Here is a 24,644-nt window from a genome sequence, read left to right as displayed (position 1 = left end):
AGCATATCTCACATGTTTTGGCAGTATTCCACGAATTGCAATTGGTAAGAACACTTGCATTACTACATGGAAATCGTGATATTTCATGCTTCCCAGCTTCAACTCACCATTTAGGCTCACAAATCTCTTTATGTTGGATGATTACCCAAACGGAACTTTAATTCCATACAAAGACTCACAAAATGCCCGCTTCTCTGCCTTGGACAATGTGTAGCAAGCTAGAGGCAAATAATTTTTTTCATTACTCATGTTATTCTTATTGCCCTTTCCCTTGTTACTGCCACCAACTTCATCAGTTCTATTTCTTTTCTTACTCACCTTAACTTGTGGCCACAACTCCGGACGAATACCCTTACATTCAAAGTAGTCTCGCACGACCTTAACATCCTTAAAGGCCATTAAGAGTAAAAAGGGTAAATGAGAAAGAAAAACTAAAAATGCTAGAGCTCTCAAATTGCTCTTATGTTCTCGAAAATTGATTCCTTAAAGGTTTATTCGTTAAAATTGGGCCACAACTTATAGGAAGCCCGCGAAGAGATGCACCATCAAGATTAGATAGCTTAGTTCGTTTGGTCTCTCATGCTGTATGTTTCTAGGTTGTAGGATTGAATCCCTACTAATGCGTCTTGGTTGCTGCTTGGATGCTGCTGCTAGCACGAGTAGATTCTGAGGAACGTGCGGTCGTTCCTTGTGGAACAATCGATCGTTCAACTTATTGTCCCTGAAGCTCATGTTGATCAATTGTTGCCATTTTGAAAATATCATAACTTCATCGTTACAACTCCAAGTTTGACATTTGACCAGTCAATTCAAAGCTAACAAATCAAAATTTTCGTATCCTCCAAGAGATCCACCAATAACTTGATGTTTCATCTTTCATGATCTATTTATTGGACTCTTTCCTTAAATGATGCTTCTTCCTTGCTTGGGTTGGTCTTCATTTTGCTCTTTTTCTCCAAGTGTTGCCTTGGATCTTAGCTCCTATCCTCAATTTTTCTCCATTCTTCCTAAAAATCTCCGAGGGTTTCGGGATCATCATCCCTAGCACTGATTTGCTCGAAAAAGGTGAAAAACTTGCAAAACCACGAACAAACGCATGTTTTCCTTGAATGAGGGCATAAACCAAAGAAAAGGAATGTATATGTAACAAAAACTGTATTGAAACAAAACAAATAGCCTACACAAAAGGAACCAGTACTCAAGATATCTAAGGATTTTAAAGCAAGTAGTCACTTTATGTCCTTTTTGCTTACAATGGGAAAAAAATTAGACTTGTCCACTTCATCAACTCTACCATGTCCATGATCAGCTTGCAAATGAAATGCACGAGCATTCTCCTGCACTTCCTTTCCCCTAGCAATGGCATGAGAGCGCTCATCTTGAACAAGGGTTTGATAAGCACTATTTAGATCAGACTTAGGTTGTGGTGACAGTCTATTGGACCTTCCCGTCGACTACTTATCATCATCAAAACCAATCAAAAATAGGTGAAAAATTTCTTAATCCCCATCACAAGAGAACTTCAGTGCAATGTTACATTCACACTTTTTGCATTCATAAATCGGTAAAGGTTTCAATTGAGTTACATTACTTATACAATCCTATCAATTTATTACAACACTCATCAATTGTCATTGTTATGTCTTGTTTACAATTAGAAATTGCTGACCTAAAATGTGTGGTCCATTGGTAATAAAGAACCTGCCTTCAAGATAAAGCCATAAATTTCTTACATTATCATGGAAAGGAATGGTACTTACAAGTCTTGGGTCGATGCTCCGCAATAACAAGGATACAATCATTGAATGTACGACTTCCCAATCAAGAAACTTTTTTTTATCGGTGGGTTTATTAATGGATTCATCAACAGAGCTAAAAATTTTGCCAGACCTTGAGAGATGAAGTCATTGCCCTAGCCCAAGTCACATAACTATCGTTATTAGGGGTGACATGAGTAATCAAGTTGTTTGGTTGATCTTCTGGACCAAAGTAGTGCGGCGAAGAGAAATCAATTTATGCATTATGGGACGAGGAGTCATCGTCTGAAATCTTGTCATCAACCATTATGGATCAATTCCATGCTTACCAACCGGTGGTGCTATGAGTTGATGATGAGCAATGAAGACAATGGTGGGTTATGCATGGGAATCACGGCTTTGATACCATGCTAGAAGCAGAAAAATAGGGGTAAGGGTTTTAATATGTCTCTCTTACTATTAGGGTAAGAGTAGATATTAAATTTTAATGGGTTGGACCTAAAAAGCGTCTTTCAGAGAGACAGTGTTTCAGAAGACCAGCTGAACAATTTAATAGTTCCAACTAAGTATTGTGTTCTTTGTGATGAACTTTAAAGTTAGTATTTATCTAGGAGACTTTTATTAGGTCACTTGTTAAAATGCTTATACACGTGGTTATTGTTGTGATATGGTCGTACACGTAGCGTACCATTTACTCATTTTTTCAATTTTACAATTCATATTAATTTAATTTAATTTTTGTATAATTTCTTTTAATTTGATATATTTAATTTCATTGATTGTGTTTAATTTTAAATTTAATTTTTAATTTATTTTCTTGTATAATTTTCAGTTTTGTGTTTTAAATTAGATTGATTTGTAGAAAAAATTATCTTGATTGATTTCACATATTGCCCATTTATCATAAATAATCATTATTATCGATTATTTCTAAATAATTTAATATTTGTTTTTTTCTGCTGATAATACCCCTACTAAATTTCAACCAACTATTATAAATACCTAGTAACCGTTGTAATTACTTATTGTTCGTCTTTATGTTTTTTTGTTGGTTTTGTAATGATATTCAAGATGAAGAGATTTAGTACAACCCTATCTTAACTCTTAAGAAATTAGTTATGAAACAAATTAACTGACTGAAAGGTCCCACCAGTTTGATCAATTGATAAGCAGACAACCTAGAGATGAAGGAAACCAGTAAAAAGCCAGCTCCTGATGGTCTTACCATCTTGACCGTTGAATGCTCACCACGTGTAACCCTTTGGTCATAAAGATGTTCCTAGCCGTCCATCTAGTCTAGTATTGTAACGTGACTACTTGATAACGTTTATGTTCGTAACATTCATCACATCTTACATTACTTTGTGATCTGTATCGTCCACCAACTGTCCAACATCATCTTTTTTTTATATATGTAATTAATCTTTAGAAACATCCTACTACGTTTCTTAATTAAGCTTTAAACGGAATCTTTTAAAATTTCTTTTGGAGTAGTTGGATTATTTTTTTAAGGATATTTCAAAGAAAAAAGCGTAATTTAAGAATGTGATTTTTAGTTTTATTAAATTAGTATCCGTGTGAGGATAATTTTTAAAAAAAGACTTTAAAAGTATAAAAGAGCTTTTTGATAACATTGCATGCTTTATTAATTGTTTGTAATTTTAAAAAATTATCCAACGCACGTATAATTGACCTATTTAACTTAAATCATTAATTACTAAGCGATAAACAAACACTTTTAAAGAAGATGACGTTAACTTTTTTTTGTTTTAGTTATATTTATAGGTTCTTAGAATGATGTAGCAACTATATATTGATTTTATTGACTGAATGATGTATGTAAAAACTAAGACGATATTTATTAAAGCATATTAAATTTGTCTGGTATTTTATTTTTTGATTGCAACTTTGTAAAGAACAAATATAGTATTGTTGAGAAAAATAGCTCACACATGGTGTATTAGATAAAATAAAATTTTATTACTATATACACGACAATATATTACAAGAGGAACAATCACGTACAATTTTAAAGAATTCACACACTTAACTTAATTTTTTAGGACACTTAATGTTGGATCACTAACTTACACACTAGGATACTCTCTCACGTCAAAACACAATTAGACCCAAGGGCCAATTCATAAAAATATTCAGTAATGTCGATAAATAACTAACATACAATTACATTTTATTTACTTGCAAAGAGGCTTATAACATGTTCGTCTAAGTTAACAATAGGTACGCCAGGCAACTCTCTAAAATTTTCTAGATATAATAATCACTTACAAGATTTTTAGGTTATTTATCTGAACAAGTATATCACTAAGAATTTGTCAAATTTATTTTCTACTTAATAGGCATATGGAATTCAAGCCCTAAGACGAGTGACTCGTGCATTAGATTTCAAGTAGAAGTAGTTACTCATAGTAAATTTAAAGTTAAATGAATCACTTGAAAAGTCCGACTTCCTGACTGAACGTGCGCTAGCATAATATGTAGCCTATGACAAGAGATGAGAAATAAAGAATCTACTAGTCTCTCCACTCTTAAGAATTTGTAATATTAATTAATACAAGTATTACTAATCTAATAAAGATTACTAAATTGTTTGACTAAAGTAAACTAAAAGTTAAAAAAAAAAAATAAGTGTGTACAATTAGGATTATAAATAAAAGTGTAGGCGTTGGTACGATGAATTTTGTTTTTAAAATCCCAAGTTACTTTACTTAGTGTATTTTTTTGACATTTATGAGTTTGAACTTTAAAACCGCTCACGTAATTAAGAAAGCCATTTAAGAAAAGCAATTGAAAAAAGAAGAAATTATAAAAGCTAAAGCTTCTTGTGTATTGTAGGAAAAAGGGAAAGAAAATAAAAGATCAAACCTTCTTTATTTCAAAAGTGGCTAAGTAGAGTTTATACCGGTAATAGTATATAATAATAACACCATTTGAATATTTAATCAATGCCTCAATGCAACAAGGTGACTCTCCTTTAGGGTGCGGTATAAAAGGATCGAATGTACACAATCATTTTTAACACAAAATAAAAAGGTTATATTCAATTACTCTCGGTAACAATGCAAACATTATACGCAACTTCATATAAATAAAAAAATACATATAATTTAGTGAAATATTAATTTTACTATACTTCATTATAATTTGAAACCAAACAACTATAAATCTGTGACCCATTGAAAAGGGACACATTTCATTTCATAGTAGTAGTATAATAGTATTTTGTTATGAAGCTGGGATTCCTACACAGCAAAGAAAGGAATCAAGTTTGTTAGACAGAAGTTTCCTTCAAAGTCTGAGCCTTGTCATTTCAGGTATAAAAACTCACCTGCCACCCTCTATTTATATATCATCATTAGCATCCTAACATCAACAACATAAACTTGTGACTTGGGAGAAAATACATCACTTATACATAGCAGATTAAATCACATTATACATACATATTGTTATTACCCAAAAAATTTAGAAATATGGGAGTTGGAGGTACATTGGAGTATTTATCTGAAATAATGGGAGGAGGACATGGGCATAAGAAGAAGAGGAAGCAATTTCAAACTGTTGAGCTTAAAGTCAGAATGGACTGTGATGGATGTGAGCTCAAGGTTAAGAAAGCTTTATCTTCACTTTCTGGTAAGTTTTTATAGAACTTTTTCTTTGATTGTTGTTTTATATGGTTACTATTGGTTCGTGTAGCTGATCCTAGATATGCTACATAATAACGAAGGAGTTTTATCGAAGGATATGTGCCCATGACGAAAGAAAAATTTCGAAAAACTTAGACTATTCGTGGTTATTAACTCGTTTCTTATTGTTTCACGAATTTTGGAAATACTAAAACTCGTGCAAAATAGTATATATGCGCTTGCCCTGCTGGGAACAATTTAAAAAAAAGTACAAAAAATTGGATATATGTGGCCTTTGAAAATGGGGACAAGTGCTATAGAACGAATTGCACAAACTAATTAACGGCCATGTTTTGCAGGGGTTAAGTCGGTGGAGATAAACAGGAAGCAGCAGAAGGTAACAGTTACAGGGTATGTAGAGGCACATAAGGTGCTGAAGAAGGCTAAATCAACAGGAAAGAAGGCAGAAATATGGCCTTATGTGCCTTACAATTTGGTAGCTCAGCCTTATGCTACAGCTGCTTATGACAAGAAAGCTCCTCCTGGTCATGTAAGGAAGGTGGAATTCGTTGAAAACCCAAAAACTGCTACTGTTACTCGATTCGATCAAGACCCTTTTGTTTCAATGTTTAGTGATGATAACCCTAATGCTTGTTCTATCATGTAAATTTCTATTTTTATTTTCCCCTTTTTTTCTTTCAACTTTATTTAGTTTATCTTGTTTCCTTAGTTTGTTATAGAATTTTGGCTATGTATAGTAAATTTTGTTGACTAATTTTGATCACAAATATATACACTTATATTTTCACAGAGGCAATGTAATCTTATCATATAGCTTCCTTCAGAGTGACAATCAAATTTAAATTTACTTCAGACTTTATTCTTTTATTGATCAATTTAAATGTACCTATTGATGTCTTGTATAACATTTCTTTAATCCAATGTCGTTAAATGGTTCACACCTAGAGTTTTCCAAATCGTGAAATAAGATTCTGGCTCTCAACAGGCTGACACTCACCTTAACTCTGGTGCAGATAAAAGAAGATTTGCCCTTATCGCTTCATCCTAATTGAAGCAAAACAAAATGAAGTCCAGAATCCTCATCGTGTCATTGATAGAGTGTATAACATATCTTGGGACGACATGAGCTTCTAATACGAAATTAAAGCATCATTTCAACCAGATGCTTAATCTAATGGTTGTAGTTCCAAGATATGTTATTTACTATATTAGTTGTGTGTCGAATATGAATGTTTTTCTAAGCATTTGCTAAGAGTAGTGGAAGCAGCTGTTTTAAGTAACAATTGTTGAGTTGTTACTGTCGGCTGTAGTTCCGTTTAAAATTGGGGCGGAGGTGCAATTTTAAAAATGATATTTTTCAAGCAACTTTGTATTATTAAACACTTAACATATACTACGTAATTCAATTTGACACCCTCAATATTTCGGGGCCTTGTGTGGTCAAACATGTTGAATATGCTCAGAACCTCCCTTGGTTTAAAAGACTACTTAAAGACTTGTAGAATCTACGAAATTTCTGGTTGCTTAAATTTACAGTAGTATCATGATTCAAGTATATAAGGAGTTATCCCTATCTCAGAGGTGGGCAAAACAATACAACCCGGGGGGCAGTTTTCTTGCATTGCTAACATTTAAGAACACATGATCATTACAATCATCGAGCAAGATTATGTTCGCTTTGATCTATTTTCCAAGCGGTCTGTTTCCAGAGTACAGACCCACAAAATTGATGTCATATAGCAGGGTTTCATTGGCTGGTATGTTGCAATCACCTGCACCAGTAATCAGCTCATCAATTACGGCTAATGTTGGGATGATTTATCACATATCGATGAATTAAAGATACTATGCACATTTTATAAGTCATTGGAACCATTCGTCCTATAGACATAGATTTAGGATGGTATATTCTAGGCTTATGGAGCTTGTGTATCGTGTATTCCCGATAATATGTTGACATTCACAATAAGTACAGCCTAATTTAATAGCTAAACTAAACAATTGTTTTGGCAATCTGGAAAATGCATTTTGTTTCAGAAGTACATCTTAGCTCAATACTTGAAGTCCCATAATTATACCTGAAAAGCAACCAGCCGGTTCTGGTCCGTAAGCTAACTCAGGAGGAATTCGAAGCTTCCGTTTTCCACCTGTATACAAATACCACAGTTTGAATGCAGTGAATTAAACACAATGTGGAAGCACTACAAAGCACAAAGTAAAGAAGAGATGTAGTTGTTTGAAGCTAGCATACCAACTTGCATAGGAGGTACACCTTCACCACCAAAAATCCCTTGATCCAATCCTTTAATAACCTGATATTTGAAATATAAAATTAGACATTGACAACATTCAGCAGCAAAAACTTTGCTCTTTTTTGTTCAAATTTTGGCTAATTTGCTCAACACTATCCTTCTTTGATACTTCCTTCTATTCAACACATGTGTCCTATTTTTTTTTGGCACTAGGCAACTCTTGGATTACAATTAGGCCTGTGCAACAGGCAGGATATTCGCCGGGCTAGGTTCTATTAGAAATGGGCCGGATTGGGTCGAGCTTTACCAAATTAAAAGTGGGCTTTAAATGGTTTGGGCTCATCAAACCCGCCCCCAACCTATTTTCTTATATCTACAAAATTTCTTGGACAAAGTTATATTTACATTTCATAATTCATAATCACTGATTTTTTTGATGATTCCTCAAATGTTTCTTGACTTTATTTTATATAATTATTTTATTCAATATAATTCATCTTCTCTCCTACTTCCATTTCCTCCCCTTCATTTCTCACCTCCTACAACCATGCCAACAGATATAAATTTTCAAGTAATAATCATAATCAATCTATCATCAAATCAACCCAAAAACACAATCAATAATCATGATCCTCTTCATCATCAAATCCCAAATAAAAATCAGAAACAATTGTTTACAAATGAATAACAAATTAATCATGATGAGAACAATAGTAGACCCATTAAGACCGACATCAGAAGGAAGCTAGATTTCTTATTGATGTAGATCGAAGAGATAATCATATGATTGAAAAATTAATTGCAGGTTTTTGATTTGGGAAAATATTTTAGGGTTTATAATATTGAGGGAATTTTTAGGGTTCATAAGTCTTAAAATGATGAGAGAGTTTGGGGAAATAGATAAAGAGTTAGAATAGTTTAGAGATTCTGATGGAATACAATTTTCAATTGTTGATGAAATGAATGTTTGCGTTTATTTTTTTTAATTTAATTGGTATAGCCCATTTGACACAGCCCTTTTAAAACTCATTCAACTCTTTTCTTTTATATTTTTAAAAGCTTAGTTTTTAGCCCAACCCTTTTATAACCCATCCCGTATACAACCCTTATTATGAAGGGTCGGATCAGGGGCCCCAATAAGGATCCAGCCCATTGCATAGGTCTAATAACAATAGACTAAAATAAAATGAATCATTAAATCACGTACACTTGTTTGTGTGAAGTTGTGAATAACGTTTGCTTAACAAGGGTAAATCGAGAATAACCACTTTCTAAGTTTTATCATTAACAAGGAAAACATTGCGTACATCTAACTCTTTCGAACCAAACCCTAAGTGGGACCACGTAATGGTATTAGGTAATAGAATGTTGTATTAATCCATCACCTTAATTTGTATCTTATTCTTAATCTATTAATTCAAATATTGTCTAGTGAGATCTTATTTGATTCGACTTAAAATAAATTATTTCAATCTCAACTTTTCATGCATAATTAAAAATATTAAGAATTGAATTCATCTATTGACAAGTGTGCAAATATAATTGAATAAGACACATGTAATAAAATTAGTAGAAGAAAGGGAAGATACAACATACTTTGCCTACACCAACCCGCATAGTTAGAGGTCTACCCCGTTTATAACTGCTATCAAAGATAATCTCATTAGCAAACCTTGCAGTATAGTGCACCTAAAATCCAGTAAAACACAACAAAATTTCAGAATTTAGTGTTAAATTAGGCTGAAAGTTATTGTAATTGCAAGTATATTATTAGAAAAACACGAGGTACACACTTTATAAGCCTATAAGATACCATTCCAAAACCATTTGGCGATGGAAGGAAGGCCTCCAATCACTTATAAAATGAGCATATTATCTTTAATTCATAAATATGAAATTAAACCATCCAAACACATGACAATGATGATAAAAGCACAAACTAAATCAAGATAGATTTCTCAAGGATCCAACTTAACCAAAAGGTTAAGTTGATGGTTGAGCTCCAAGGATATATTATATACTCTAACACACCTCCTCACACGAGAGCCCTTTGAACTAGAAGTGCAGATGCAGCACAGGCTCTTCTCATACCTAATGCAAAATTTTCCACTTGAATTGAAGAGGTGGTAGATTTTCGAACATGGGACCTCTTATCACGATGGCTACTGATATCATGTCAATGAACCAACTCAACCAAAAGCTTAAGCTAATGGTCAAGGCCAAGATATGTTATGTAGTATACTCTAATAGGATAAGAAGATGGTATGTGTATGTACATTGATAAGGGTGTTGTAAGGCGCCGGAACGCCAGACCCAACAACAAGATCACAGTAAGCTAAACCAGAGCTAACTACATTAAGTTGACAAGAAGGTTCAGCAGTAGTAGCATAGTATTCAATTCTGGTTGCATCTGCTTCTGATGGAAACCCAAATAACAATGATGAAGCTGCCATTAATCCTATTAATCCCATTTCTACTGTTTTTTTCTTTTCTGTTATGGATGCTGTAATTACATTACTTGTATCTCTCAATTTAGTAGAAGGATAATGATTGATTGGGTTCCATTTTGAAGAGATTGGTTTTCTGGAAAAGCTTGAATTTGTATTGGCAATGGCTATGGCTGATAATGTTGATGTTGCTGCAGTTGCACATACTGCCATTTTGGTTCCTGATATCTCTGTTTTGGGTGGTGTTGGTCTTATTTTTTTTTTGGTGGGAGGTAAAAGGGGTTTCTTGCTCACATTTCTTATCCAAAACATATGGTAATAGACAATTATTCAAATTTTAGCTCTACTACTTGCACACATAGTCTTTCTTCATTTATGATAGCTTTAATTGCTTGATTCAAGCACTTTAGAATAAAGCATAGTCTTCTAAATAACTTATTTTGCCAAATTTTTGTCTTTAAATATCTCGTTTATTTTGCTTTAAAGCTAGTTAACTACTAGTTGAAAATGTATGAAATATTTTAATTTAATCATTACAATTAATTTCTTATAAATAAACAAATTCATATTATATTTTCATATATACTCCCTTTGCTTTTTTTTAAAAAGTTCTCATTTGACATTTTGACGTGTTCCATTTGTTGTTCATATAATGAATCTTTCTATTTATATTACAAATTTTGGATAAAAATAATCTTATTCAATCTCATTTTAATATTTTAATAATATTTATGGTCTACATATATCTTCTACTAACTTCATTTTAACATTTTATATTTCTTGTGGTACACGCATGTTTCTCATTAACTTTATAAAAATAATTTTTTATTAGTTATGGTCGCCATAATTTTTAACTTTATTTTAATTCTTTCTTAATGTTTATGGTCTCACTTTTCTTCCATCAAATGTATTATTCAATAAAATAATATATCCACTATTTAAAAAGATTTTATTTTTTTAATTCCCGTGAACATTCCTTATGAGAATTTCAATAAGGAGCAGTGGGAATATATCTATGGAGTATGGACTATGATATTGAAGATTTTTATATTTATTTTGAAAATATCTTGATTATTATATTAATGGAAAGCAAATGTTTGTAATTTATTGAATACTTCTTTTTTTTTTTTTACCTTTTAACATCCATATATATTATTGAGATTAACAAATTTTGTATATAGTAATAGCTTTAATTCTTATGAACCAAATATCTTATTTTAATTAGTACTATTTGCTATTTATAAATAAACCAAAATGATTAGATTTTGATATATATTGGTGGTAAACACGCCCTAGCTATCTTCTACTAACATCTTCCCATTTCTATTTTAAAGTAGTTCACTATCTTTCCCGTTCTTTTTTTTTTTTTTTTTTTTTTTTTTTTTTTTTTTTTTTTTTTTTTTTACCATTTTAACCTTATGAATCTCAGAAGTTATGTTACTTAACTATAGTTATCTTAGAGCATGAGTAATTGTGATCTAATTTTAGATCACATGACCAAATTAGAGTAAATTTACTCTTATTGGTAATCTTAATTGAGGTGGGTTAGCAAAAGATTGGAAAAAAGAGTCATCGTGTGACCCGTCAAATAGAATGGTCACCAATTTTTTTTCAACATTTCTGCCACGTGTCACGCATCCATTGGCCAAAAGAACAAGAAACTAACAGCCCCTACATCCCTTTCCACGTGTCGTTTGGTCATTGGGCAGCGAAAAAATACCCGTTTTTTGCCTTTAACGGCTATTTTTGTATTTAAATAATTTTTTTTTAAAAAAATTATACCAACAGTCATATTTTTTTGAGATCTATAAAATGAGACCCATATTGATTTTTTTGACATAATTTTATTTTTACATATTTTGTTCTTATTTTCCTACTTTTTTTTGTCAAAAAAATACCAAATTAATCATTTCAAAAATCCCAAAAAAAAAAAATATAGATTCAAATAACCCAAATTATGGAAGAAATCCATGTAAAAAAACCAAGAAAAAAATCTTCTAACAATCAAAGTGCTCAAATTCAGTATCAAAATCCTCCGTTCAATCCTCCATTTTCTCAAAATACTCCAAATTCTTCTTACTATATTCCTAAAAATATCCCAAATTTATCTTATTATGTTCCTCAAAATACCCAAAATTCTCAAACTATGTTTCACCACCATCATCAATCTCACAATGTCAACTCTAATATTGATATCTATTCAACTCCAATAAGGGGTGAAAGTTTAGACGAAAATGAGATAGAGTATGATGATGATGATGATGATGATGATGAAGGAAATGATCAAGATGATCAATATGGTGAAGATGGAGGAAATTTTGTTCATCATGTTGATGCTAGTCTTTACACCCAACCATCATTTCAAGATCTAGTTTCACAATTTGGTTCACCACCGAGCTTTACTCAATTGGTTCAACCATCTCAACAGCTACCTAATAATAATGATGAAGCCCCTATACCTTCAAAGAAAAGTTGAGATTTGATTGAAGATATTGCTCTTATATGTTCAGTCATGAACACAAGTACAGATCCAATTGTGAGCACCAACCAAAAGATATGAGTGAAGTGGCAGAAAGTTAAGGAAGCTTATGAAGCAGCGAGGATGGAACGACCCCATCTGATCCCACGAAGAACCGCCGACATGCTTAAATGTCGTTGGGGTAGAGTTGCTCCAGCATGTTTGAAGTGGTCTGGAAGTTATGATGAGGCTCTTAGGAGGAAGAAGAGTGGCACGACAGACGAAGATGTGCTTAAAGAAGCGCATTTAATCCATCAAAAAAAACACGGTAACTTTAACTTGATTGAGCAATGGAAAATTTTAAGAAAGTACAACAAGTGGAAGCAAGTGGTAAAAACTAATAAAAAAAAACAATTGGATTAACAACCAACTGGTGATGTTAGTAGTAAAAGTAGTGGGAAAAGATCAAGGACGGAAGAAGATTATGAAACACCAACAAGTGAACCTCAAGAAGGATCATCCACTCGCCCCGAGGGTGTGAAGAAGGCTAAGGCTCGCATGACTGGGAAAATGGTTGCAGATCAATCAATTCAAGCTTTGAGTGCATTTGGAGAAAGTCTTCGACTTAATTCAGAAATAATGAAAGAGAACAGAGAACTTCAAAAACAAAAAGAAGCCCGAAAACAAAAACAACTTCAACTGGAAGAATATCGAATGAATTGGGAGATCTATGAATCATTAAGCAAAAAGGAAACTATTCAGCCATGGGAAGCTGATATGATGGTTCAACTTGGACAATACCTTCAGAATTACAATCGTCAGTAGATATTTTAATTATGTAATGTCTTAATTATGTTTTAATTATGTATTGTTTTTAATGATAGTTTAATTATGTAATGTTTAAAAATGATGTTTTGACTATGTAATGTCTTAAAAAGATGTTTTAATTATGTAAGGTTTTCATGCATTAGTCTTCTCATTTCTATCACCTTTTAGCATGCATTAGTCTTTTCCTTTCCATCACCTTTTGGCATGCATTAGTCTTCTCATTTCCATCACCTTTTTGGCATGCATTAGTCTTTTCCTTTCCATCAACTTTTGGCATGCATAATATTATATATGTGCACATCCAAATTCAATTGGATGTATAACTTCAAAATGAGCTTTTCTAAGTTCAATTTTGCCTCATCCACTTCAAGTTCTTCATCTTCTGACGAAGAGAATGAACTAATACATAATATGGTTGATTATGCCTTTCAATACGCAATTCCTCCCATTGTTTCAACACTACAACCAAGGGTGAGAACAAAAAAAAATGTCGAATTCAAAGAGACCATTCAAAAGGTCATTCCCAACTATTTAATGATTATTTTGCTGAAAATCCTACATATTCTTCTCGATTGTTCCGACGTAGGTTTAGGATGAGGAAACATGTATTTTTACGGATAATGGAAGCTGTCTCCAACAACGATCCATGGTTCACTACCAACATTGATGCAACTAGTAGAAAAGTTTTAAGTGCTTTGCAAAAGTGTACTGTAGCTCTTCGTATGCTAGCATACGAGGTGGCTGCTGATCAAGTTGATGAGTACCTCCGAATTAGCGAAAGCACAGCACGAAAAGCACTCACTCATTTCACAAAGGGAATAATCAACCAATTTGGGCAACATTATTTGAGAAAACCAACACCACAAGATTTGACGAGATTATTAGCCTTTAGTGAAGAATGAGGATTCCTTGGCATGATTGGTAGTGTTGATTGCATGCATTGGGAGTGGAAGAATTGCCCAGTAGCATGGAAAGGGCAATATTAAGGCGGAGCTGGTGTTGCAACATTAATTCTTAAAGCTGTCGCCGATCATGACCTATGGATATGGCATGCCTTTTTTGGGATGCCAGGTTCATAAAATGATCTCAACGTGCTATATCGATCACCTCTTTTAGTTGATTTGTTTGAAGGAAGGGCACCACCTGTCAATTTCACGGTGAATGGAAATCAATACGGCATGGCTTACTATCTCACTGATGGCATTTATCCTAAATGGGCTACTTTTATTCAGTCTATTACTGAACCACAAATAGCAAAAGCAAGGTTATCTGCCCAACATCAAGAAGCAGCAAGAAAGGATGTGGAGCGAGCATTTGGGGTGTTGCAAGCTCGATTTGCAATAATTAGAAAGCCTTCACTTGCTTGGGATAAAGAACGGCTCTCTGATATAATTACCTCTTGTATAATTATGCATAATATGATAGTGGAAGATGAAAGAGATACATATACACACTATGTTGATGGTAGAGAGTTCATGGGAGATCGCCCAAAAGGTCAATCAGAAGGTACAAGTGGATTAAATGATGACTTTGAGTATTACACAGATAGAATTATTGATATCAATCGATACTTGGCAAATAAGGATGATGTTGAAGATCGACAACACATTTATCCTCAAAAGATGACTTGGTTGAAAATATCTAGCAAAAGTTTGGAGAGAACCGCAATTAATGTATTATTTAAAATTTTAGTTTTTTAATTTGTGTATTTATTTTATGTATGTGCATTGTAATATTTATTTGAAGTTAACGAATTTTTCTTAAATATTAAAAAATATTTATTAAAAATTATATTTATATTTATATTTATTAAAAAATATTATTTTTATTAAAAGAATAATTTTTTTTAATTATAAAATAGTAGATGTATTTTAATCAAATAAAAAATTATATTAACTTTGTACATAAAAATAATATTATAAAAAAAAAAGATAAATGTTAGATAAATTAAGGGAGAGAAATTATGGTGGGGTAGAAAAAAAGTAAGAAAGAGAGGATGATGACCTTTTAAAAGAGGTCATTGTTAATAAAATTAGGTTAAAAGATGAAATTTTAAGAGAGAGAAAAATTGTGAAATAGTAAAATGACCTTTTTTTGGGTCATAAGTAAGGATGCTTTTATAACTCAACTACATTAACCTACCTAATCTTTAAAAGTAAACATAAGTACTCACTCCGTTTTAAAAATCTTACTCCCCATTTGGAATATGCATCTCTAAACTACTCAACCCTTCCCCTTTATTTGGATATATAACCCCCACTCACCTCTATGTATTAAACATATAACATTATCTCTTGAACAATCATCCATGTTCTTTCCCAATTAAAACCTTAGATTTACCCACCCCTTCATCTTCTTTCTGATTAAAATAGCCTTCCATTTTTTCTTCAGCCTTCGTTCAGTTCTTCGCTATTCTCTCTCACTCATTTGTCAAAAAGCCATAATATTTCTTATTCATCTTTTTGAAAAAGAATAAACAATTTGTTAGATTGAGATAAGCTAGGTAGATAAGAGTGTTTATGACACTTGGCAAACACATAAGTTTCACACTCTAGAGATATTTTAGATGTTTTAAGAGAGGAAAAGAGATGTTTTAGATATCCTAAGAAAAGATGTTGAAATGAAAGTCTCAAAGAGATCCAACAAAAAAAAACAATATGAGAATTAAAGTAAAATATGAACATAAGTGTTTATGGGTATCTTAGATACCTCCCCCCTCAAATGTAGTTTTATTAGATTGAAATTCAACAATTATAATGTAATAAACATCCCTTATCTTGAGAACAAATCTCTCAAGATCACAAAATACTAGAACAAAGTAAAAACACTCTTAAATTTCTAATAATACACTAGACTACTCTAAATATGTGTGTTTGTGGTGCTTGTTTCCATAAGTGATGAATCCTATTTATAGGCAAGGTATTCATCACTCTTAGAATTCCCTCATAAATCACCATATACACTTGTAACACCCCAGTTAACTATGATAATTAACCATAGTAATAAACATCACAATAAACATTACATTAAACAAGGAACTAATGCACTTATTCAATGACTACACAAAAAATTCTTACCAAAACAGAATCCTATGTAGTCTACTCGACTACCGCTTGATTAAGCCACTACCTCGTTCGGTCAAGCGAGCCTCTAATAAAGCTACTGACTTGTTCTGCACCATTTGCTCGACCTACTCACACCCGCTTGACCGGTCGAGCAGCCCACGTTTGATTGAGCGACCATCAGACTTCCTTGCTGCTTGTTGCCTCGATCAAGCAACCCTCATCAACTGTTTCAAACTTCAAACCATTCACATACGACACATCTTTATCGACCCTCTCCAAAGTACAAGACAAAGCATTTTCGATTATATGTTTAAAGTTAACGTCATCATTAAGATTATTGAACATCGTTACCACATCCATAATTGTTGTATGTTAAATCTATAAGCAAGCACTACATGACCTTTTAGAGTCACCTTATCAACATGGTAAATTACATTCCTTTCTGTACCACTTCCAATATTCTCCCTGTCTGAGCAACCTAAATAATACACCCACCAGTAAATAATTGAATATTGCAATTTAGTTCCGTATATGAATGACTAATGGATAAAAGTTTACGAGACAAATTAGAAATCACAAGACAAATTTTTAGTGAATTTTAGATGCAATATAGAGAATTCCTTCACTGTCCACATTAGTAGGTTCATAATTGTCTATGACTTTCACGTCATAAGACATAGTACTGATTGAACCATTATCAAATATCCATTGGTTGCAATTAGTAGTACAAGCAAATCCCTATGAACAATTGAGTGTTAGGCTGATTTTTTAGTTTGGCCAAAAACATAACATGAGGATTTGTAGATTGGACCAACAAAGAAAGATAGGAAAATTGAATAAAATAAGATTATTTAACAATTTAATTTTAAAAATAAGCTTCGTGAAAACTTAATTCCCAAAATAAGCGTCTGTACATCCAAACCTAGCCTTGGAGTAAATCGTTGTTACTAACAGCGAAAGACAAAAAAAAAAAAATAATAAAAGCCATAAGTCGCTGTTACTAACAGCGACTTAGGGAGTTGACCAGTAATTTCTTAAGTCGCTGTTAGTAACAGCGACTTTAAGGTTAACTGGTCAACTCCTTAATCTCGTAGGTTGGAATGAGGAAGTAACTGAGAACTGTTTACTTAAAACGCATTAAGTCGCTGTTACTAACAGTGAATTAAAATTTTTTTTTTTTAAAGTCGCTGTTAGTAACAGCGACTTACTCTAAGGTTAGATTTGGATGTACGGACGCTTATTTTGGAAATTAAGTGTTCACAAAGCTGATTTTTGAAATTAAGTTGTTAAAACATCTTATTTTATTCAAATTTTGGAAAGATAGTTGGACTTTTTGTGGATATTTAAAAAAGTAATTAAAAATTAGGTTTAGATTTTAGTTTTCCTTTTCGCCATTTCTAGTTACATTTGTCTTTATCTTCCTCACCTTTTCTAATTTCTCTCTCTTTTACATGATTTTTCCTGGTATCTAGTGTTAATATCTAATTTATGACTCATGGGCATAATATTCACCATAAAAAGATCTATTTAATTTGTTCTTTTGGCATCTTGTGTTTTTTGATGATTGCTTGTGATTTGAGGAAATGATGAGTCTGAGTCTTATCCTTCCATCAATAGACAAGTCCACCATGTTAAACCATTTGGTGAACTCAAAATTTCTATGATTTTCATTTGATTTGGCCATTTTGTGTTGAAGTTTGGTTACTTGATTCAATTTAGATTTGGGTTTCCTTTTAGAGACTAGAACCAATTTGTTGGTTTTATACCGTTTAGGTTGCAATATTTTTGATCTAGGTCTTTGATAAGAGTAATTTTTGATCTTTTTCATTTTTTTGGTATGTTTTATCTATCATATAGATGCGACGAGCACTAAGAAGGTGGGTTTTATCGGCTACTCAAATTCACAATTAACTCTGATACCATGAAAAACATAAAGCAAGAGAATTTTTGGGTTTTGATGGTTAACTTTATTATTTCTTAAACAAATACATGATACATTTTGGTTATATGTAACCAATAACCTATTTAAGTTAAGTTAACTAACTCCCTAAACTTACTGAAACAGAATCAAATGACTAATTCCATTTTACTATTGAAGCCATAACATTTTGTGAAGCAAGTAGAAGCATTAAAGTGGTGAATGGCATGAGCCCATTTTATATCCTTTGAGGTTCTCCATCGGATCAGATTTTACTATAGAGACCCTTGCCATATAGTGCAAATACAAGGTTCCATCAACATATTGTCACCTTATTATAAATATTTTTGAGTTTAATATGATCGCAATATAGACCGCATTGAACGAAAATCATCTATATTAACCGCAATAATTGTTTCGTGACTCATCTTTACTATTGACCGCAATATTCATTTCGTTAATGATAATTTCTTAATAACTGATTCGGCAAAGTAAAGATCAAGTCTAAAATTTAAAGGTTGTTGCTTTCAAAATTATTTTCTGTAATCACAAACAGAAGAGCAAACTCACAAGCCATGTGATCTATTCTACCTCAGAAGAAGTAGTATAATGAATGTTAGCCATTTTAGGATACAAAAGAGTAAGAAACAGCAAAAAAAAAAAAAAAAAAAAAAAAAAAAAAAAAAAAAAAAGGTAAACGTGTTAAAAAAATGTGATGAACGAATTTAGAACAGAAACAAGAATCAGAAAAGGAAATCAGATTTGAAGGAGCAGGATGAGAACCAGCTCTAATAAGAAGGCTGTTGCTTTTCATTATCATTTGTTGTTACTACAAAACAGAAGAGTAATGTTGAAAAATAATGAATATAATACAACCCTTTATATACAGGAAGAAAAAGATACATCAAAAAAGAAGCTAATAGTGTACTTAATGTGGTAAACATGTAACAAAATCTTGTGGTAGCAAAGCAGCTGAATTGTGATATTGTGCTAAGGTGTAGTAGTATTGTTAACAGTATTGTTAACAACCACCATTACCGCAACCGTGACCAAAAGCATTCTCGCTTTCCTTTACAGAAGCATAATTGAAACAAATGTAAGTAACTATGGAGTAATAAGGCCCTTTGAGAGTCCACAACCCATAATGGAAGTAGGCAATTTACCAACTCTTTCAATTCCTTCTTCAAAAACAATCCCCATACCCATTGAAAAATGAGAATCAAGATGACAATGGAATAACCAAACACCCGGATTATCCGACTTGAACCGTATAGCCGTCCACCCATATGGATGTAGAGGAACCGTATTCTTCAGTATTGGATTAACCAAATTATACTTCTTTGGGTCATTAAATGGGTCGAATTTTCCCTCTCCGTAACTTAACACCCAAAAATCATGCCCATGTAAATGCCAAGGGTGTGTCTCACTATTATTAGGGTTGATCATATTTGCATTTTGCAACACTATGTCAATAGTGGTATTAAAGTCTAGGCGATATAAACTATTGCTTGTGGTGGCATTGAGATTAGGTGGCGGGACACGAATATTGTAGTTTTGCCAGTCATAGCCGGTAGGAGGCGGTCGTTGATCGAACACTCGGTGTAGTTTGTTCCTAAGTTTATTCTCCTTAAGAGCTATCAAATAAGGTGTGGTTGGAAATGTAAACGACACATTGTTGATAGCCCATTTTGTGTACCCGTTTACCTTCTGCTGTGTGTTAAGCAGCATGATCAAACGGTCCGGGGTAGCGGGCGGAGGTTCAATGAACCCCTCCCGGGCTTTGATGGCTAGGCTCTGAGCTAAACGTGGTGCAGTGTTGTTCCATATTGGGCCTTTGGTTGGGACAGTGGGTGGGTTTTGTAGTGGTGGGTTTGGGTTGTAATTAAATATTGCTAGGCCCGTTGGTGTTTTGGGCATTCGGCTCACAACATTAGTTGTAATCCAATAGTTTTTCGATGGGTCTTGATTGGTTTTGACAATGACAGAGTAAGTCTCTCCAGAGTAAATGAACAAGTTTTTAACTTCAAATGGCTCAACATAATGCCCATCAGCTTCAACAACCGTCATGTTATGTCCCTGATTCACATTAACAATAAAGCAAAGTCAACTTATGGCTTTTATTTTTATCTCTAATTTTATTTTTTCCTAATAATCGACTTTAAATTAAATGTATAATGATAGTATACAATAATAATGGAAACATCTTAATTTCAATCTGAGTAAATTAAAAAATTTTAAATACGCATTGCAAATTTCATCTGAAATTTATTTAATGTTCATATTTATCTTAAGTTTAGAAACAATAATTTTATTTGAAAATTTAAACTTAGTTCAAATTTAATAATTGACAAATATATGATATTCAATTTTAAATTTCAGCAAATCTTATGTACTTCAGTATTATTTTCAAAACAGATAAAATTAACAATATAATAATTTCTTTTCACATCATATCATTCTCGTCTTAAAAAAGAACGATTAAAAATAAAAAAAAATGAGTTTCATTTGTCATTCGTATATCATTCTCATGACTAAAAATAAAATAAATAAGGTTCATTTGTTATTCGAATATTAAAGAAAGATGTCACTGTTACTCTTCAACTAGCTAGTTTGTTATCCACTAAAAAATATCTATACTATTACTTGTCAACTAGAAATTATAATATACTAAGTCTAGGGGTGGAGGGAGGCTTATTACAAAAATGGCTCAATTGTTCCCATTTGATTTTTAGAAAATTTCGATAAATATTAAAATTGACCAAAATATATTAGATAATATTTATTTTGAATTGCAATCTAAAATTTAAAAATTGTACCAAAATAACTTAAAATGTTCCAGTTCAAAATAAAACTTCATCGTAAAAAAGAGTAATTAACTGATTTTGTTAGGTCTTTATTAATTAATTTGATCGAAATGTTAAAATTTTTAATAAATTTTAAAATTTACTGAAATTTTAATTTATACTAACGTTATCACTTTTATAATTTCGCCTATTTAAAACTTAAATCCGCCAATACAAACAAAATATCTAAAATATACATACATACATAAATATAAGTCAATACGTCTTTGTTTCCATAATTATCTCTACACTTTATGGTAAAGCCAACCAAGAAAGACCGAATACTACGAAGTTGAAATGAAGCGAAAGGCAAATGAACGTAGTTATAATAAAATAATGGTTACCTGAATCTCAAAATTGAGTGCGGACAACGACGTTAAGCTGGCAATCCTTAAGCGATACACTTTCCCAGGAACGACAGTGAGCACGTACGGAGAACAATCAGGGCTTGTAACGTTACATTGCCCAATTTCACTGCTTGTTGTATTCACTAATGAGCAGTTAAACCTACCTCTTCCTTGTATTAGGAGTGACTACCAATTCAAATCAATAAATTAATCAGTCATTTCAGTCATAAATAGTACGATCCAACAATAATACTTCTATATTTATGCCTCTTCCCATCCATTATACTTATTATATTTGACTTTTTATACAATTAATGTGTTATTTTGATTATTTATTAATTTAATTATATATATTTAATAATTATAAAAATTAATATTATGAAAGTATGCAATTAGACGATTCAAATAAGAAATCACTTGACTATATTTTTTGTTATCATTAACTACAATATATAAAATAAGCTTGACATACTACATAAAAAATATATTAAGATATGTATTTATATCTATAATATTTTAGAACATATAAAGGTTAAAGAACGAATTTAGATATAAATTTTATGGAGAAAAAAATTTAATATAAAATTAAATAATCAAAAACCATAAAATGTAAGATTATTTTAGAGGCAAATAAAATTTGATTAACTCATTTCTCAAAATATTGAAAGGAAAATTCTGGACTATAAATTTGCAATAAAATTAGAAAGGGTAAATATTTAAACTTGTGACCTTTTAGTTATAAAAAAGTTAAATTTAGTTTTCCACTAAACTAACAAAAAAAATACTTTATAAAAGTTTAAACGTATCATCATGTATAAAGCTCCACGATAAATATTGATATAAAGTTATTAAAAAACTAATAAAGCCATGTATGTACAACAACAAATTACAAATTATTATATTAGTAAAAAATTATACACGTTGATTGTGCTTTGATTTTAAAACCTATGTTGAATGCTTCATTATACGTAACATTGAGAGGTAGGATATAATATTATATTTCTAAAAAATAATGCAGCTGAGAAGGAAGGAAGTAGTAGTACCTCAGGTTCATTGACCCAAACAAAGGGGATGGAAGCCAAGCCAGTGGCGTGTTCATGGGCACTTTTATGGTACCAATCTGTAAGCAACATACTCCTATCAAAGTCATACGCAAAGGGTTCGGATTGTCCACTTGGAACCGACACAAGAATCATCCCATTCAATCCTTCTTCTCTTTGCATCCCATAGTGGGCATGGTACAAGTATGTTCCTGCCTGTTCATTCATGTACACGAATGATATTTATTTTTATATGAGCCAACTCAAAACCATAAACCAATATGAGTTTATTAAGTAAAATTTCATTGTGTTGTAGGAATTTACCCTGTCAACGACAAATTTATAAGTGAAAGTGTCACCAGGGACAATTGGACATTGAGAAACTCCTTCTGTTCCATCATACCATGGTGTTCCAATCTGTTTGTCATTACCAAGGGATTAAAAGTCATTAATTAGCCCAAGATATACAAAAAATTAAGCAACTAAACATTTACAACACAATTGCATAAGATTTTTTTTTCTATTGAAAAAAATGGTAAAAAAAAATAGTATGACGACAGGTGCAAGTATCTTGCTCCTTTTGCTAATTAGAATGTGTTCTTAACTATATGCATGTGATCACGGATCCTTAATTTTTATTATTAATCACTAAAAGTTAAAATGACATTGATCATCATTGAAATAATGTTCTAATACTTGTATTGTATATATTAATTTGCACAAAATGAAATTGCCTAAAATTTCATTTAAACAAAAGGAAAAATTACCTTGAATAATCTAACATATTCATGATTTTTCTACAATAATCTCACTTATTGATTAACTATGAATAATATCAACTTTGAAGAGTATTTTTCTAGAGTAAACCCGGTGACCAAATCACTTGCTATAGCAAGTTTAATTTTTTTAGAAAATAATATATTAAAATAAAATGTCGAAAAAAACGTTAAAAATTTCAAAATTTTTCTCTGATTTTAAATTGATTTGTAATTTATTTTTTTGGTGAATTACCTACTATAACAGGTTATCGAGTTACCCAAGTTTATTCTAGGCAATTACCCTAAAATTAGAATTATTGTAGGAAAATCATAAAAAGGTTGGATTATTGTAGGTAATTTTTCCTAAAAAAATCAAAAATCAAATATTAGAAGCAAATTTGATCATAGATACAAATCCAAGTTCATCCTAGAAATAAAAAAAAAAGATAAAAAAAACCAATAAAAAAATCGACCCATATGAGTAGTAGTTAATACAAACCTGGCGAATACCATGCCAATGGATCGAAAGGTTTTCAGTTCCCAAGCTGTTGGTAACATCAACAACAATGGTATCACCTTGTTCAGCAATAATAGTGGGTCCAGGAAACATTCCATTTATAGTGATTACCAACTTCTTATAGCAATCTGGAGACTTAAACTCATACTTAACATCCCATTTATAATGCCGGATTTTGGCCTCCACTGTAAATGACATTAGACTCAAAATCATAATTGTAAGAACAAAATTTCTTAATTCATCTGATCTCGCCATCATTGTAGATAGCGATCTAACTTAGCTTAGTATGTTAGATAAGATCTGCTTACAATTATATTTATAATGTTCTGGTCTCAATTATTTGATTTGCCAGAACATGCATACAAGTTTTACATACATATTACATTATATATATATATATATATATATATATAGAGAGAGTGAGAGGTGTATCATGTGATGTAATTTTTACGCGCATTGAGATTTACTAGGATTAATTTTTTTACTTTGACTGAATTGTAGGTTGTTATAGTTTTTTGCTTTTGGATTAAAATTCATCAATCATTTTTTATTTTTTTTTCTTAATTAATATATTAAAATATAATTAATTATAATCTTGTTTGATTTGTCTCAACATAAAGTTTTTTAATATCTAGTTTTTATATTTTTAATTATACATAATTATCGCTATTAAGTATTGACATAATTAATGTATTCTATTTATTCTATTTGTAAGTTGCAGATTTCTCTCTCTTTGAAGACCTTTC

General features: G+C 31.7%; 3 protein-coding genes and 1 pseudogene across 3 annotated transcripts; 2 read left to right on the top strand and 2 right to left on the bottom strand.

Moving 5' to 3' along the window:
- The first annotated feature begins 5,039 nt into the window (after positions 1-5,039).
- LOC130807629 (heavy metal-associated isoprenylated plant protein 23) lies at positions 5,040-6,305 on the top strand. The gene is made up of 2 exons (XM_057672904.1): positions 5,040-5,411; positions 5,764-6,305. The coding sequence occupies exons 1-2, from the start codon at positions 5,252-5,254 to the stop codon at positions 6,069-6,071; spliced, it is 468 nt and encodes a 155-aa protein (XP_057528887.1). The 5' UTR covers positions 5,040-5,251; the 3' UTR covers positions 6,072-6,305.
- A 624-nt stretch (positions 6,306-6,929) lies between these two features.
- On the bottom strand, positions 6,930-10,539 carry LOC130807628 (photosynthetic NDH subunit of lumenal location 4, chloroplastic). Its single transcript, XM_057672903.1, has 5 exons — positions 9,954-10,539; positions 9,274-9,366; positions 7,677-7,737; positions 7,504-7,572; positions 6,930-7,197 (listed from the first exon to the last, which is right to left on the bottom strand). The coding sequence occupies exons 1-5, from the start codon at positions 10,434-10,436 to the stop codon at positions 7,109-7,111; spliced, it is 795 nt and encodes a 264-aa protein (XP_057528886.1). The 5' UTR covers positions 10,437-10,539; the 3' UTR covers positions 6,930-7,108.
- A 3,293-nt stretch (positions 10,540-13,832) lies between these two features.
- Positions 13,833-15,913, top strand: LOC130808418 (uncharacterized; annotated as a pseudogene).
- A 3,241-nt stretch (positions 15,914-19,154) lies between these two features.
- On the bottom strand, positions 19,155-24,276 carry LOC130807627 (L-ascorbate oxidase). The gene is made up of 5 exons (XM_057672902.1): positions 23,881-24,276; positions 22,948-23,040; positions 22,627-22,839; positions 21,581-21,769; positions 19,155-20,469 (listed from the first exon to the last, which is right to left on the bottom strand). The coding sequence occupies exons 1-5, from the start codon at positions 24,154-24,156 to the stop codon at positions 19,498-19,500; spliced, it is 1,743 nt and encodes a 580-aa protein (XP_057528885.1). The 5' UTR covers positions 24,157-24,276; the 3' UTR covers positions 19,155-19,497.
- Between the last annotated feature and the right edge of the window lie 368 nt (positions 24,277-24,644).

This window comes from Amaranthus tricolor, chromosome 3 (assembly GCF_026212465.1).
Source record: "Amaranthus tricolor cultivar Red isolate AtriRed21 chromosome 3, ASM2621246v1, whole genome shotgun sequence".
Lineage (NCBI taxonomy): Eukaryota > Viridiplantae > Streptophyta > Magnoliopsida > Caryophyllales > Amaranthaceae > Amaranthus > Amaranthus tricolor.
This window is presented reverse-complemented; position numbering and strand designations above follow the sequence as displayed.

Bases quoted from the DNA above. Each gene is read 5' to 3' on its own strand.
- LOC130807629 (XM_057672904.1), top strand. From the start codon at position 5,252: ATGGGAGTTGGAGGTACATTGGAGTATTTATCTGAAATAATGGGAGGA. The intron at 5,412-5,763 runs GTAAGTTTTTAT...CATGTTTTGCAG, and splicing joins AGCTTTATCTTCACTTTCTG to GGGTTAAGTCGGTGGAGATA.
- LOC130807628 (XM_057672903.1), bottom strand. From the start codon at position 10,436: ATGTTTTGGATAAGAAATGTGAGCAAGAAACCCCTTTTACCTCCCACC. The intron at 7,738-9,273 runs GTATGTTGTATC...TTCAAATATCAG, and splicing joins TGCGGGTTGGTGTAGGCAAA to GTTATTAAAGGATTGGATCA. The intron at 7,573-7,676 runs GTATGCTAGCTT...ATTTGTATACAG, and splicing joins TGTACCTCCTATGCAAGTTG to GTGGAAAACGGAAGCTTCGA.
- LOC130807627 (XM_057672902.1), bottom strand. From the start codon at position 24,156: ATGATGGCGAGATCAGATGAATTAAGAAATTTTGTTCTTACAATTATG. The intron at 23,041-23,880 runs GTTTGTATTAAC...AATGACAAACAG, and splicing joins ATTGGCATGGTATTCGCCAG to ATTGGAACACCATGGTATGA. The intron at 22,840-22,947 runs GTAAATTCCTAC...ATGAATGAACAG, and splicing joins ATAAATTTGTCGTTGACAGG to GCAGGAACATACTTGTACCA.